This window comes from Anguilla anguilla, chromosome 14, assembly GCF_013347855.1.
Source record: "Anguilla anguilla isolate fAngAng1 chromosome 14, fAngAng1.pri, whole genome shotgun sequence".
In the NCBI taxonomy this organism is placed as follows: domain Eukaryota; kingdom Metazoa; phylum Chordata; class Actinopteri; order Anguilliformes; family Anguillidae; genus Anguilla; species Anguilla anguilla.
Genome location: NC_049214.1, coordinates 15,898,440 through 15,915,889, shown reverse-complemented (window position 1 = coordinate 15,915,889; position 17,450 = coordinate 15,898,440). Strand labels below are relative to the sequence as shown.

Genomic DNA, 17,450 nt, shown 5'->3' with positions numbered 1-17,450 from the left:
GAGTGAAAAACACAGCTTAAACCAGCGTGACCATTTTATGCTGATTAAACTAGAATTTTAAACAGGGATAACTCTCCTCCCTGCAAGCTCTCTCTTGTAGCACTATAAAGACTGGCATGTGAAGCAGTCACATACGCACACACATATGCCCACTTCAGCCGTTTTCCTTGTGTGGTTGTAGGAGGCACTGTGGGGATTGTTTGTGTGTGTGTGTGTGTGTGTGAAGGTGAAGGAGGGGCACTGCTGGGTTCCAACCACTGATCTCAAATTTGAGAGAAGGAAAAAAAAATGTAAATGTATTCCCAAAAAAGACAGAAACACACTGTACGAGTCAAAACAAAGTTTATTTAAACGTGAAAAAAAAAAAAAAAATCAGAAATGTTAATTGTACAAGCAGTGTAACAACGAATGCTTGGATTCAATTAATGAACTTCAGTTATTAATATCATACTTGAACATATTAAACACAACAGTACTCTCTGCTTTATTTTTTTTAAAGATGTGCAATGTGGATATGTAATAGCCTTTACACAAACTTTTTTATTGATTTGGCCAAGAAGAGATTGCGTGAACCATGGGAACTCATGTTGGTAAAATTCAGAAAAACTAGCTTTATTCATATTTCCAACAATTCTATTCAAACTTTGTATGCACATCTGAATACTTAGGACTAGACTTCACTCTCAAACACAAATTATCACATGGGTAAACATAACAACATTCATTCTTGAAGGATTTGGTATACCATAAATCAGAGATGGGCATTTTTAATGTTGCAATTGTTTCTTCTCTTCTGGGGAAAAAAAGGGAAAGGTTATTACTTGGAAATGCAGTACAAAACTTGCACGGCAACTTACACAATTACCAAAACCACTGGAAATACTTTTATGTTTATGTTTTATTTAATGCTAATAATATATGAGTGTGAGAAGTTTTACAAAGTCAGTTCTAGCAAGACTATTATTTACCTTGACTAGTATTTGTGAAACTGAAGTTTTCTTTTAACAAGCTTTTTCTTCTTGGCCTTCTGTGGAAGAAAGGCAAGAAAAATACTGCTTCATGGAAGCCGCAATCATGTTTAATCATAAACGTGGTTTTGCTGCTGTACATTAATTGCTGAAATGTATGCAGCACTAGAAAATAGACTACACCCCTTTTCAATAAAACCACACCCCACAAGTATATATCTCTTTTGTGGCAGCTCAAGCACACAAAACCAGAATCCATGCATCCAGAAAAGAAGCATTTCAATCATTTGGCATGAGAAAAAAACAGTTGTGCACATAAGTAAAGTCAGAAAAGACCCATACATTACATTGTAAAATAATGGTAGTGAGCTTATGAATTCTTAAATATCAGAAACTATATTTTTTAATTTGCCCAAAATAAATGTTTATTGTATTATCATGAATGAACAGCAATGTGGCAATAGTAGATATGAACCAATATTAACCTTTGTTAAGGGGACAGTAGGAGGAGAAATCCTGGAATAGAATGTGTTGACATTCACAGCATAGTTTGGATGTATTCTTTCAGGGCCTTTTTGGGACATTTGTTTCTGAGTGTCAGCATGCATCTTCAGATTATGACTCTGTAAATAAGAAAACAAACATAATTCACTGTGTTTAGGCCTTACATGAGAAATCAAATAAGTTACTGGACAAATAAAACTGAAGCTGCATCCGGCTGTCTGTGCTTATGTGTTATGTATGTTCTTTTATGTTCCTTAAACCATCAACCTGCCCAGGGACTACAGATGAAAATGAGCATGTATGGCTAAATCTGGCACATTTACATGGTGCATCTAAGTTATCCTGTTTATTAATGTGCACTGTCCCTTTCTTAAATAAAATAAACCATAAACCTTAAATCTCTCAGACAGCTAAAATATGGACTATGGATGAAAAAAGCTTTTTAGAAAAATCTGGTACTTCTACATAGGCACAGCACATCTGTAGAAATGTTGTTTGGTGTATATTGTCCCTTTCAAATAACTGTAATAACCATTAATACAAGATTATTGCCATTACTACTGTACGTAACTTTCTGAGGTAAGAGTGTGACTGGGGTACCTGATGAAGAGCGCTGTGACAGAACCTGCATGTCTTTCCTGTGCTCTGCAGTTTTTGCATATGCTCCTGTAATTAACTGACGATGAGCCGCAACTGTGCAGTAATTGCTGTTTTTGCATGTGCAAATAAAATACTTCCTAATTTACCCAGGTAAACTACCTAAAATCAAGTAGGCCTACTTTTAGTATAACTGCATCAAAACCTCTCCAAAAATGGATAAAATGCTGTGTCCATTATAAAGCATATAAATGGCCCCTTATTGTGGCTTAAGATGAAACATTGATATAACATTGGGACACAATGTGGTACACATGCATAAAAATGTAATAATTAAAAAATGTATTATTCCGCCATCAGAAAACTTTTGGCGATGTTCAAGCTTCACAGTAAATCGGTGCATCAAACAACACGACTGAGCCACCTATGAACGCTTACACTGCAGTATGTGAAATCCCTGAATTACAGAATAGTGCAATCCTCTTGACAGACACTCAAATTTCATTGAGAGAAGTATGAACTTGGAGGGTGTAGTTGCAGATGAGACTGCAGGGAGGGGGTGCTTGTTAAATAGTCGACCTATGCAACAATCTTGGCACTCCATGTTTGGCAGTTGTGGTGTATCGTCAACTAATAAAGCTAGAACATAGTTTGTAGTTTCCACTCATAGTTTGGTTGCAGGACCACTGAATGTCTGAGTTGAGCAATATCAGGATCCGGTGTTCTGGTCACTAGGGGACTTGCGCAAAGGGGTAAATCAATGCATTATTCCATTAAAAAAATATATTTTAAATGGGAAACCTGCACTTTTGTGACAGTGATCTTTGCCCTTATATAGAGTTAACTATAATGCTAATTATAAAATAGATGTAATTGCTTTCAAAACTGTTAAAAAAATTATACAATTAAACAATTATACAGTGTAATATGAATTACTCCATTTTGAGGAAAAGAAAAGGACAGAAAACAATCAAGAAAAGCATGCGTACACAGACACAATCTGTTGTATTGCTCAAATAAATTTTCTTTGGTACCTGTACCTGTTGGTCCTCTGAAAATATGCTTCTCTTGGGGTGTCTCAGGTTCCTCTCAGGTGAATTCAGTATGATGTAGGGTCTAAAACTCTCTCCAGGATCAATGGTGGTGGACAAAATCCTGGGCATATGCAGGCCAGAACAAGTGACATGTCAGACATCTCAAACATTACCTCACTTATTTGTATTGTTCTACTCATGTAATTATCACCTGTGTCTTCCCTCTGTGAGGACTACAAAGTATTTTATATTTAGGTTAAGTCCATCAGTTTGATTTACTGAGAAGGGGGAGGACACAGGCTCACAGTGGTGTAAGTTTAAACATGTTGAACAGGGGAAAATACTTGTATGGAGATAGCAAAACAGTGTGTGTGTGTGTGTGTGAAATGAGGCTGTTATGAAGGTACGGTTTTCTCATAACTGAAGAATGGCTTTGGTTTGCCCTGGGATATCAAAAGCATGATCCAAAGTAAAGACCACCTTCTGTGCACTCCACTCAAAGTGATGCAAAGCACTAGCTTGAATGCACCATTAAAATACTGGGCTGGCAGAGCAACAGGAGTATTAAATGTTCCTTGGTTGCAACACTCACTACAGAGTTCCAAGCTACCTGTGGAAACAGCGTTAAAATAGAACTGTTCATCAAGAGATTCATGAAATGGGTTTCCATGGCAGAACAGCTGTACACAAGCCTCACCATGCGCAATGCCAAGCATCGGCTGGAGTGGTGTAAAGCACACTGCCATTGAACTCTGGAGCAGTGGAAGCGTGTTCTCTGGAGCGATGAATCTGGGTTTGGTGGAATGTATAATGCCAACTTTCCTGCCAACTCTATAATTTGGTGGAGAAGAAATAATAATCTGGGGCTGGTCTTTATGGTTTGGGCTAGACCCCTTAGTTCCAATGAAGGAAAATCTTAATGCTGCAGCATACAATGATGTTCTTGAGAATTGTGTGCTTCCAACTTTGTGGAAACAGTTTGGGGGAGGCCCTTTCCTGTTTCAGCATGACAATGCCCCCATGCACAAAGTGAGGTCTATAAAAAAATGGTTTGCTGAGTTTGGTAGGGAAGAACTTGACTGGCCTGCACAGAGCCCTGACCTCTACCCCATAAAATGCCTGCACCTGTGCTGCAGTTGGAACACATTTGATCTTTGCTAAGCCTGTTGGATACAGAAATGTTCTTCAAAACACAGTATGCACATGTAAACACCAAGTCAGTCAGTCAGTACATATCAATAGTCTTGTTGAAATTCATTCTTTATTCCACAGCTGCACTTTAAAGATACAGTCAGATTTTCGCTCCTCCTTACACAGGGAAAAGGAAAAAAATGTTTCATATTTGCAAAATATTTATGAAAACTGGCAATGCGCAGCATGGTCAGTAAAGTCTTTATCTCTTTTTTGTATAAACAAAAATAAATAACATTCTTCTCACAATAGAAATTCAAGAAAACTTCTCTAAAGACATACCACACTTAAAGAAAATTACAATTGAGTTAGAGAGGTGAATTGAGAAATTATGCAAGGAGCTAACTAACCCCACTAGTGAATTGCTAAGAGGCCATGTGGCTAAAACTGCAATTTATACCATTTATTTACTCATGGGCAGGGATACTTTTTTATTCATTATTATCATTCTACTACTGTTGTCATTTTTACAAATAGTAAGTAATGAACTTTGAAGAACTGTGCTTGCTGGGTATACCATCTGCTGCAGTAAATAATGCAGAAACATATTTCACACTGCTTCAACATCCTGCTATTGGACAGGTTGAGAACACAGTACCGTTTGGGGGAGAATGCCACAGAAGTGTGTGTGTGTGTGTGTGTGTGTGAGAGAGAGAAAGAAATGAGAAGCCGCATGAATACACGTGTTCCAATTCACAAAGATAAATAACTACATGAGAACGAACACAAATAAAGGCCACAGAAGGACAATATATATAGAAGGGCTGAGTGCATTCAGGAGAAGAGACAGAAGAAAACTTAGTCAAGTAAGCATGACTTTTACAAAAGGCTATGCAAAACTACATACATACATAAAGTGATTCATAAGTCAGTAAAGTGTGCAAGGAATTCTCTGAGCAAGAAACACATTTTTGGATAGGACTATCACTCATATCTCAGAGCCAGTGCTAAAACTTTGCCCTCATGCATTTAGGCCATGTCCACTTCTTATACAATTGCATTATTTCACAATTACAATGACATCACTTTTCTCATCAGCCTTTAATCTTATAAAAAATGCAGTTTGGGCTACTTCAAAACTACAGTGGTATTAGTTAAGTGCAACCCAGCCTTCAGCAATGAGGATGCAGTAAATCACTTCACCTAAAAACTGCCTGTGCCGTTTCAATATTACTCAGAAATAATTTGCCTTTTTTGTGTTATACGACCTTGCCTGATATGAAAATGCTATTTCCTTTTACAGCGCAAAGCTGTGCTAAGACAATGCATTGTGGTTGGCCTAGCTGTTTTGATTGAGTTCCATAGGTTGACTCAAATTTTCATAACTGAAAGTTCAACACTTGCCAGATGAACAGATGTTTTTGGACTGCTGAGTTCTTGTATACTAAACAAATGAGGAAACCTGATGAGGGCTTGATTCCCAGTCCAAGTCTCAATGTTACCAATACAAGAATGACTACCACAATACCACAAAAGCAGAGGCACCTATTTCCTGTTGCACCATTACTATGGCACAGTAGTTATCAATCAGACCATTTCACTAAAGAGAAATAATCAATCTGATGCAAACTGCAAGTTTAGAAGTAAATCCCACTGTTTGCACATGGGTTTAAATTATGTTCCCCTTGATGTGGTACTGTACAATTTACATTGCACGATAGCGATCGGGGTAGTGGCAGGTAATTATTGTATACAGTATAATATACTTATTATGAGCCCTTGTTATGCTGCCTTTTGAATTATCCATAGTATAAACGCGAAATCTATCAGTGGTCCCTCAATGACCCCACAAACAAATACCACTACACCAAACATGTATAAAAAAGAAACTTTAAGCCAATATGGATCTTACAGACAATATCACAAGTACAGTATATTGGAAAACAAAACTAGTATTGCTTCTCAATGAAAAAAGAGTTTCAACACACACATCATACTTAAGACAGATTTATGACAATGTTATTAACTGACATTAATTAGTCCTAGTGACCTAGTCAATAATAATAATAATAATAATAATAAAACAAATGGCATGGATCCAAGAATGTTCTGTACTGAAGAGTCTTAAGAGTGAACAGTGACAAGTTTGTGTGGTCAGTTTAAAACTGCTATAGACAACATGGAATTACAGATCATATCCAATATACAGTTGAAATAAAGCGCAGGATTAACACCACACTGTATATACTATACACATTACAAAATCATTTGACAAATGTTCAGGTATTTTGAGAAGCGCACATTTTATTTTGGTCTAATTTATTCTAATGTAAAAAAGGTTTTATTGATTAGTAGTTAATCCTAGTCCCAAAAAGAATGCAAAAAAAATCATACCAGCAGCTCAACACAAGTGATCACCCAAGTAAACTGCTGATCATCTGATACTGTGATTGGGTAAATTTAAGGTGTTTTGTGTGGACAAAAAACAAGGTATGATGATCTGCATTGGCTTCCTTTACCAGAGACGTCCTGCATGTATATAGTGCACAGAAAATAAATGTACTGACTGCTTTTCTTGCCTCTATTATGCATTCCACAATTCCGAGAACAACAAGAACAGGAAAAATAAAAATATTTCACCCACTGAACAACATGTATGTGTTTTAAATATAAATGTACAAATAAGCATACAAAAATCCTGTGTACTACACCTATTCTCTAAACTAAAATTCCTTGCAATCTTAAATACGAAAGTACTGGAATTTACAAACATCTGAAGAAGGCATAATCGGAAGGAAGATTTACCATGAGAGAAGAATGAAGAAAAAAAAAAACCAATGTGTGAAATGATAAACAAAATTAAACGAGACAAGGTCAATACTCACAATCTAGGAAACTGTTTCTTCGCCCTTGACCTCTGACTAGCACTTGGGCTCTCTTCTGATTCATCACCTGTCTCATCTATACATTCCTCAGATCCTTCTCTCACAAGGTCTCCTCCCTCTCCCTTGCTCTCTTCCCTTTCTCTGGTGCAAACTATTTTGTCACAACCCTTACTCAGATCCCTACTCTTGATCTCAACATAGTTACTGCTACGGGAGGACAGCTCTAAGAACAAGGGCTGGCCCATTTTGATGTGCACCACATTCCTTGGTGGACAAGGGGCTGCTTTTTGTTCAAGGCTGTTCCCTCTCGTCTCTTCTAACACAAAGTCCTCATCAGCCTGCCTGGCTGGAGTTGGTGTAGCGAAAGAGGGGACGGCAACAATGGACGTATTTGGGGACTGGGGAGAAGGTTCTAGGGATTCAACTTTGTTGACATTCTTATGGTTTCCTGCTGCTGGACATACAGAGTCGCGTGTTTCACGTGCAAGGACATGCAGATCAGATAGGTTTGTCACATGGACATCTCTGACCCTCATGGGTGAACTGATATGGAATGGGCTCTGTGACACAGGCACCCCCGTCTGTATCAGTGGAAGTGTTGCCCGGTGTGTGTAAATATTTTCTGTTTTATAGCTAGGTGAAACTGGATTGATTTTGGAGACTGACATAACCTTTTCCATGCCTGGACCAGTTTTATCAGTGCTGCTGTTTTTCAGGCTTACTCTCCCCATTTTCACTGCCTTCACGGTGTTCACTTCCTTATCTGGCTTCAGGCTGGATGGGGAGTTGGAAGTACTGGCCACCGAAGGAGATAACCCCTTATCAGCTGACTGAGGAACGTGACACCCTAAGCCTAGGGATGTACTTTTTAGGACCTCCCTTTCCCAACATCCTGGCTGTCCTGACACATCACTGTAAGGAAGTACTTCGTACAGATTTTCTGTGGTGGGTGGAATCTCAGCCTGCTGAGCTTCCATCTTTACTCCCTCCTTTGTCATGGAATCAGTGGGGTTGTTACTAATATTCTTTACATCTTCCCCATCCTTTCTCACCATAGACAACTTAGCCTTCTCTGCCAAGAATTTCCTAATCTCCTGCTCAATGCTGTCATCACTGTCCACCGAGCTGCTATCGTGTTCTACCTGAGCTGCACCCAGATGACTGCCACTTGATAGGAGTTCTACATCAGTGTGACCTTTCTTTTGACCTATTTGTTCAAACTGGCAGGAGTGTTTCACCTGCTTATCGGCCTTCAGCTGCTCTGATGAGTTTTTACACAATTTTGGTTTTATACTTCCACCATTTGTGTTCTGCTTAGGAGCTTCTTTACTACTTTTAGAAATACAACTCTTAGTGATCTTAGAGCTGGGAAAAGTTTTACAATCCGTGACAGTTTTCTTTTTCTCAGACTCTAATTCGTCCACAAGGCACAGCTCTACAGCTCCAAATTGAACACACTTTTTTGACTTCAACTTTCGGTCTCTTGTCTTCCTCTTCACCTTTTTCTTAGTCAGCAGCAAGTCTTTTATTGCAGCATCTAGGTCTTCATCACTGTCCAATGAGCTGCTCTTGTCTCCAGTCTGCGCCCTTCTCTCTGCCAACATTAATGATTTTGATACTTCATTTTTTAAAATGGATCGATGTGAATCTCCCTCTCTCCCCAAATCTTTGGCATCCTTCAAGCTGACAGGGGTGGTATGTTTCTGCTCACCGTTTTTTGTGGGCTCTTCGGTTTTTGTAGTTGTGGCCACATGGAGAGCAACACCAGCCTTTTCTGATGCACCTGCTTGAGTCTTAAGTGTATTGTCGTGCACTGCCAAAGGCTGTGGGTGATGTTCGTCTTGTAATTTGGAATCCATTACTTCTGCTATGCAAATATTACCACCTTCCTCCTTACGTTTTCTTTTATGTGACAAAGAAAGCCTCAGCTTCTTATTTTGGGAAGGGTCAGCCTTCCTCTTTTGCTGTGGTGACATGGCATGCTCTTGTGTACCTGGAAAGTTGGTTGTGCCAGATGATTGGCTGTGCATTTGTGCCTTAAGTTCCAAGAACTTTCTGATCTCTTGTTCAATTCCATCATCGCTGTCAATTGAGCTTTCATCAGTTTTGTTTTCTACACAGTTCATTCTGTCCTGACTGTGAAAAGTAGATGAAACACAGTTATTTGGAAGTGCTGTAAAAGCCTCAGGCATGACAGCTTTAGAAATATCCAATATAGCCTCTGCGCACATTAGCTCAGCAGTAGTGTTCACCTTCAAAGGAGCTGGAGTTAGCTTTTCTGAAAGAATTTTGCTTTTTGTTAAAGAAATACCATTGTCTGTAATGTCAGGGTTGTCTAATGATTTACTCAAAGTGTGACGGGATGCTACAGGTGTGGACAGTACAGGTTTAGAGTTTCTCTCGGTTTTCCTTTTCTTTGTAAACACTTTCTGTTTTTTGATAGCTTGAGTGCCTGAATGATCCAAACACAGTGAAGGAGCTTTACTCCCATGGGCTTGCTTAGGATGAGAGTTCTTAAAGGCTTTTGAGACATGCTTGCCCTCCTCCTTTTGCTTCTCCAGCTGGTAATGACGAATAGCTTCTTCAATGCCATCATCACTGCTAGAATCAGATTCCTCATTTGGTTGCAAAAATGTGCAAGGTTTTTTTAAGTCTTCAGAATTTTCCTTTATTTTCTCAAGCTGATAATGGCGAATTGCTTCTTCAATTCCATCATCACTGCTTGAGTCAGGCGACTCTTCCTCCAGTTTAACTGTGCTGAGATTTTGCCCTTTATTAGATTGAGAACATACATTAATATGACATTTCTTTGTTTCAAAGGAGGGGAATGTTTTTACAGCCTTAATGATGTCCCCTTTTTTCACCACCAGAGAGTTCTCCTCAGAGGGTCTCTCGCTGCTCGTTTTCTTCACATTTTTTGGGATGTGGTTGCTGCTGGCAGTTAAGATTATATTGCCGTCTAAATTTTTGGGGGTATCTGAAAAGGGACATTCTCTCTTCAGGTGCTTGGGAACCTGTGATGGACTTGCAGTCGGCTCAAGCTTCCGCTTGTGGTCACCCTTTTTCTTCAGGTACTCTTGAATTGCCTCCTCAATTCCTCTGTCAACTGAGTCATCACTGTCAGAGTCCTGACTCTGAGTGCCAAAATCCATGGAATCCACATGTTTGTTGTCTTCTCTTGCAACTCCCAATGTGCCCCTTCGCCTTGCCTTATGCACAACACCAACTGTCTTGCTGGTGCATCCTGGGGATGGGGCCTGACCTGTCTGGAGAGTTCCCTCATACTCATCGCTCATGTCGATGGAGGACTCTGTGTTTCTTAGGCTTTCAATAATCATCTGGACCTTCTCAGGGATTGGTGTGCCAGTGGTGGATATGTCACTGTCAGAGTCATTGAAGCACAAAGGCAGGCTAAAGTTTCTTGTTGGACCATATGACCTCCATTCTGTATGCAGTGCAACCACAGGTGGAACATTCTTCAGGAACATTCTAATGTGCTGGGGTATGATGTGGTCATGGGAGGGATGACTCTGGCCACGTTCACATCCTGGAAAATAATCAAAGACAAATTTTAATTATTTGCTTGTCAACACAGCCCAGTTATGTAATCCTTTAAAATATAAAGAGCTTCTATTGTTTTGCTCAATGCATTCAGAGTTTATATCACTAGGCAACTTTAACTAAACTGCCTCAGTTTCTGTTTACTAAAGACACAGAAAAACTATAATGTAGCCAACATTTTGCTAAATGGTGGTTAGCCAACAAGGGGGCCCATTTCAGTGGATACGGACATCTGATGCACGTAATATCTTTGTTTAAAACCAGTATTGAAAATGTAAATACTCTGAGACAAGGGAGTGACTTGGATACCCTTCTCCTTAGATGTGAATCTGCATGGATCCACAGGCTAAGGCCACAACAAGAGTAGGGGTCCGAAAATCTAGCTTAAAATGTTGGTATAGGTTAGACAAGACACTTAATGCCTAATTCTACTTATCAAGGTCTTGGTTGAAGCCCATGATTAGTTAATTGGTTCAATCAGGTGTCAGTGCTAGGCAAAAATAACCAGCACCCACACTGGCCCTTTTTAGATAAGACTGGACACCTCTGATCTAGGCATAGGCTATATTATTACAGGCATCTATATAAACACTTTCAGGAAAGCTACCCACTATTACCCTGATCAGCTAATGCAGTTATTTCAGCCAGCTTGTGAACTAAACAAAACTTAAGCCTACATATTTTTGATCACAAGTGTGCAGTATTTTCACCAATTTATATCGGATTCATTGTCTGTCCCTATTGTTAAGTAAAAAAGCAGGCTAAGTGTCAGTGCAGTACACACTTTTAGCCTACTTATTAAAAGGTAAATAAATTCATATTCTTAGAAGCTTCATTTCTGGTATTTAGTGCCATGTCAGCATCTAAGGCCATTTCATGGCAAGACCATGGTAATGATAACATTTCAATATATAGAAAATAGTAATAGATCAATAGCAAACCATAAAATTAAATAAAACCTATATAAGATGTTTCAAATGTACTTGTGATAACAGCTCTACAATTCTTTCAGGGGACACCTTGTTAAAAACATATTTCATGGAACTTTCTGAATAAAACTGTTGTCTTGTGGCATTAAAGGCAGGGCAGTTCAGTAAAATGTGCGTGCCAGTCAAGGGAATGCTGCAAAAGTCGCATGATGATGGTTCTTCACCCTTTAATAAAAAGGGGTGAGTCTTGAGTGACCGATCCGGCACCTTGTAAAAGGTACTTAGATAATCGAGATGATTACACCACTATATGATTATAGTTAAATGACAGGTATGGAGACTTTCATGACCTTCTAGTACTGGGGGAGGGAACTACAAGTTACAAAAGAAGTCATAAAATGATGTAGGTCCTAATAATCTGATTTAGCAATCAAGATAAATCATTCCAGTTTCTGATATGGTTATGATTTGTGGCAACATCTCCTGTGCACTAAAAATTGTTTATTTTTTTCATTTACCATAAGTACATTCGAGGCCAGAACCCTATCATATATTCAGAAATGTCTGGCAAAAAAGGAAGTTATAGGCCTAATCGTTCTCACTCAAACTCTTCATTTCCAGTTCCAGTTATATTTCAAATACCACATTTGTGGATCATGTCCTTTCTCTATTTATATTACTGGGCAAATTCAATGCACATTTTTCCAGGTCTAAATTAAATTACGCCAAACATATTTTTCAAGGTGAATTACTACAAGTCTTATATTGACACTCTGTAGTCTTCTAATAGTTAAACATGGAATAATTCCTAAAAAATATATAACTTTTACAGTCTTAATGAGTGATTTCCCAGTTTACCAATTTAATACCATAGGCCCTATCTCTTGGCCTTATTTCTTACCTATAGTCTCTTTCTGTTCAGGGCCTTTCCCCCATCGTATTTTGATGTAAATGGTTGAATTGTGGGATAGTTTCTGGTATGAGTGAGTTAGATGGAGTGATCAAGGTGCTATTGTATTAGCAGTTAATGTTCCCTGTTCTGTGCAGGAACATTCCCTTCCTCTGGCTTTTGTCAAGTTGTCAAATTAGAACAAAAAGTTTTGAAACCTCCAGTGTTTAAACGACTATGAAAAACGACACAATTCCATTGTCGATTTACCATGAATTGTTACCAAATATGGATATTTTGTAATCTAGAAAGGACAATGTATATGAGAAGTTTCACAGCGTTCACATTTATTTTAGCTAGTTAATATTTATGTGTAGTTCGTGGAATTTTGGTAGCCCAGCAAGGTAACATTTTTAGTTTCATCCAGCTATCTCATTATCAAAACTCTCAAATATAAATCCAGAGGTTTGCAATGTTGGCAACACATTTATGAACAATTGTATCCTTAATAATAAAATAATGATGCAATTGACCAATTTAAAAAGGTCTGAGGATTGGACGCACTTTTAATGTCCTGTGTTTGGTTTAGGGCTAGAATAGCTCTGACCATTCAGCAGGCCTGACATAGCCAAATGAGTTACGTTACAATACAATACATGTTACAAATACAAACCCTTTGTCAACTACAGGCAGAAGCCAAATCGCCCCCAGTCCACCCACACAGACAAGGAGGCATCAAACGGTCGCAACAGTATGACAAGCTGATTTCAAGAATGAATTTTTGGTTTGTTTTGAAGGCTTGTACAGATATTCTGTTGACGCAACGTTGGTGATTTGAGGTTCAACTATAAGCGCTTTCCCTTTCTCTCTCAGCCGCCGAACCTGTACACTAAAGTCGCTAGCTAGCCTTCAACCAAGCTAAAGAACGCTAGTTAGCTTTGCTAATAACAATCAGGGAAGTCCAACCAAATTAAACAAAAACGTGACACACTACGAAACCTTACAGCTTACTTACGACCATACTATATAAACATAATTACAGGTTTTGACAAAAGCAAGCTACAGTAAAATGACCATCACTAATTACCAAAATGAGAAAAATAACTGACGGTGTAGCTCGAGGGCTACATCTAGCTATAGTTATCGATACTCAACCAGCTAGCTAACGTTAGCTATCTTCAGCATCATAGTACATTAGCAAGCCAGCTAGGTAGTTAGCGAAGTGTGGAGGACTTGTAAAAGCAACGTGGTGATAAGCTAACCATCCCCCGTTGAAATGATACATTTTTGCTTCATACAGTGATGCATTCTGACGTCATTCTGGTCTTACATTTATGTTCAAAACATTGCCTCCATTCGCAATCCCGCACCGGGATGTTCCCGTATCCTTTCTGCGGCTAGGACTGCACTGATGCCCGGGGAGTATCACTAAGAGACACCGCAGAGCAACCAGCCGCGGTTGCAGCACGGCCACACTGAATCCTGATGAATTCACCACCGTTAAGTTGCTGATTTTAACTGCTATCGAAATAAACTAGTTATATATGAACAATATCTGCTTTATAAAAGATAAAGACATTGCAATACATTTCCAAATTAAAAGTTATAATTACTTCCAGTTGAGTGTCTTGAGAAATACAACACTTATGGGCCTGTTCACTTCACTTCGCACCGGCAATTTGTCGGCAAATAGCTTAAAACCTTTGTATTGTGTTGCTCAGCAGCCAATCGATATTTATTTCAGAATAATTCTACGGGAACGAAAAGCAAGGTATCGAACTTACCTGATATCAGAGGGCTCCTTTTCAACGTTTCAGTTGTTTAAAGTGTATTTTTCGTGTTTAATTCGATAGCTTGCAAGTGTCCACACAGCTCGGGTGCGCGCAGTAAGTGCACGGCATCAACAACTCCAGCCAGCCCGCTTAGGCTACCTAGGGAGACTGAGTTAAAGGCACCGTTGACACATTTTCCGAAGATACACTCGACATGGAGTAGGCTATCCTACGCTTCGTGGTTTAGCCTACGAAAATGTTATGTTTATTTACCTCTGAATATTGCATTACATTTTGCATATAAGTGACCGCCTTGCTACTGTATTGCCTGGATCAAATAAGTAGCAACGACAAATTACACTTGCTACAGCCGGATACAATGGCATGAGGGAGGACTGGGCTTGAGACCCAAAGGCTGCAGGTAAGAATCCCAGACAGTTGTTGTGCCCTTAAATGATGCAAGTGACCTAGATAACTTTTACGTTAAAACTTTACTTTTTAAAGGTACGATATACTTTAACTAAAAATAAAATAAATACTATATATACACACATGAAGGCTGAGAACGTGAAGGCAGGGTTTTCTAAAAATAAGGGAGTAACTTGTTCCAAAAGTAACGGCTTATTTACCAATTGCCATTCAACTTATTCCTTGATATTTATCGTTTTGAACTGACATTTTCAATTATTTTTCATCTTTATCTTATTATATTCAAATAAAATATATAGCCAAAAAGACTAAAAGTAAATGCAGACAATGAACAACAAATAGGAAAACAAAACAAGAACCAAATGTACAGTTTTGTCACAGGTTATTAAATATATCTCTCACAAGTGTCGTTCTTCTTTTACTAGATTCAATTTGACCAAAACGGAACACAAGGGTTAATATGACTTGTACAGCTGCCTTTCTAATTGTGCTTTAGTAACTTCAAAGTTAAAACGAAAAAAACAGTTAAGATTTCTTTGTAAATTAGGCAATTTTGCATCCCTACTGTTCAATTTGTGTTCTAAAGGATTCAATATGTTGAATCGCATCCCTTCTCTAAATGTTCCTTGCTGAAGTCTGATGTGCAGTCCTTGCAAATATTAGAACCTTTGCCTTTTGAGCTTGGGACCCAAAATGAAAACATCCATCAATACAGTTTGGCATTTATAGATGTAATTGTTTTTCCGTTTCAGCGCTCTGTGATGCTATAATTAATCAATTTCCTCACAATCAGAGAGATTGTATAGAGTGTTATGCATAAATTAACAGCCAGTGTGTGCACTGTTTATATTGTCAAATTCCTCACAGGGTGCTTTCAACTTACCTTGCCCGGGCCATGCCCCATCCTGGTTTGAGCACATTAAGCATAAAGAGAACAAAAGCCTTGCCCACCACTCCACATCCTCAATACGGCTCTGCTTTTTTTGGGTCTAAACTTCTGAGCAGATTTTACCATCTGATCCAAGCAAGGCACCTGGCTCACTTTGCAGGTCAGCCTGTTTTCAAATTGAATGACATCATAACGCACGCGTTGTGCTCCCTGGTGAAGGATTTTTTTTTTTCTTATTCAGATAAATTCTTTATCTGGCTAACAGTTGAGAAGGAACTTAATAGAAGCACAGATCTTGCACATAGTGGTTATTTGAGTTACTGTTGCCTTTCTATTAGCTCGAACCAGTCTGGCTATTCTCCTCGGACCTCTGCCATCAACAAGGCATTTTTGCCCAGAGAACTGCCACTCACTGGATATTTCCAGCCTCTTTTTCGGACCATTCTCTGTAAACCCTAGAGATGGTTGTGCGTGAAAATCCCAGTAGATCAGCAGTTTCTGAAATACTCAAACCAGCCTGTCTGGCACCAACAACCATGCCACGTTCAAAGTCACTTAAATCACCTTTCTTCCCCATTCTGATGATTGGTTTGAACTTCAGCAGATCGTCTTGACCATGTCTACATGCCTAAATGCATTGAGTTGCTGCCACATGATTGGCTGATTAGATATTTGTGTTAACGGGTGCAGTTTGCAGTTGAACCTAATGACCTAATGAAGTGGCCGGTGAGTGTATATGTCAGCCATACTTCATGGGCCTGCTGTCCACAGTCAATGCTGGTATAGTCCAGATTTGATATCAGATCATGGAGTATGCCCATTGTATGCCCGTGAAGTATTATCAGACCTCAAAGTTATGCCCATTATACAGTGTACCCTTTTAGATTAGTATTCTAAGGTACAAATTTTACCCAGTGAAAGAATATTGTACCACAAGAACAAAAACTGACTGCTGCCATACCCCTTTTTCTGACAGTGTATCACACCTAGCAGATTACCATGTTAAATACATGCAGCCAATACAATTTTATATAAACGATTTCTAAAGGAAGAACTTGGCACACTGAGTATATTGAAAATCTAGTTTAATTAGCTGAGCTTTCGGTCAAAATGACCTTCAGAACATACCTGAGCCATAATTCTTTGTTCTTGTAGAACCTGAGCCATAATTGGGCTGAATGTGCGGACGTCTTTTCACTGTATAAATGATTTCTAAAATATTTTGACTCCCACTAAGCCATTACAAATTTAATCGGTGAAATATAGGTATGACTCGCACTAACTTACAGATATCATAGAAGTGTTTATTTATTTATTTATTTATTTATTTATTTATCTATTTGCCTGAACCAGGTGAACTCTCCCTAATTTTCATTGTTCTAATTTTCATCTTTCTCCCTATGTACATGCTAGCTAACACATTTCATTTAAGTCTGTCTCATTCTGTAGTTGATTTTCAAAATTATTATGCATTTTGCTTGTTTGTAATGCACAACAGTTATGAAACACTGCTGTTCTTTGTAGATAATCGGTATACTGTAGCACATCATTGAAGAACTTCTTTCCCCATATCAGTTAACCTCATTTTGTTTGCTTATTGTCAGCCAGTCCTCCCCCTGTCGATCAATAGTAGAGCAGATCTACCATACTGAGTAAGTTGAAACAGTACCTTCCTTTACCTTCCATTACTTAAGCCTGACTTCACAACAACACCAGAGGTGTTTTGTGACATGAAGCAATCTGTTAAGGTAATGTTTTTTGTGTGCTTAATTTTGTCTTGTAATTTGGTCAGATCAGATCAGTATATCTCTAATGGGTTATCTTTACATTTGACTCTATTACAAATATAAAGAAAATATCAT

At 38.6% G+C, this 17,450-nt stretch overlaps 1 protein-coding gene across 3 annotated transcripts; it reads right to left on the bottom strand.

Moving 5' to 3' along the window:
* Positions 1-402: 402 nt before the first annotated feature.
* On the bottom strand, positions 403-14,654 carry ppp1r26 (protein phosphatase 1, regulatory subunit 26). Of its 3 annotated transcripts, none has more exons than XM_035390599.1 (6): positions 14,283-14,654; positions 7,120-10,666; positions 3,104-3,224; positions 1,454-1,591; positions 969-1,027; positions 403-793 (listed from the first exon to the last, which is right to left on the bottom strand). In XM_035390599.1, the coding sequence occupies exons 2-5, from the start codon at positions 10,605-10,607 to the stop codon at positions 974-976; spliced, it is 3,801 nt and encodes a 1,266-aa protein (XP_035246490.1). In that variant the 5' UTR covers positions 10,608-10,666; positions 14,283-14,654; the 3' UTR covers positions 403-793; positions 969-973. The 3 variants fall into 3 exon arrangements, with proteins under 3 accessions (XP_035246490.1, XP_035246491.1, XP_035246493.1); XM_035390600.1 differs by having other exon boundaries at positions 403-790; XM_035390602.1 differs by having other exon boundaries at positions 3,110-3,224.
* Between the last annotated feature and the right edge of the window lie 2,796 nt (positions 14,655-17,450).

Coding starts and splice junctions, on each gene's coding strand:
- ppp1r26 (XM_035390599.1), bottom strand. CDS start 10,607: ATGTTCCTGAAGAATGTTCCACCTGTGGTTGCACTGCATACAGAATGG. Junction 3,225..7,119: donor AAGAAACAGTTTCCTAGATT/GTGAGTATTGAC, acceptor GCATATGCCCAG/GATTTTGTCCACCACCATTG. Junction 1,592..3,103: donor CAGAGGACCAACAGGTACAG/GTACCAAAGAAA, acceptor TCTTATTTACAG/AGTCATAATCTGAAGATGCA.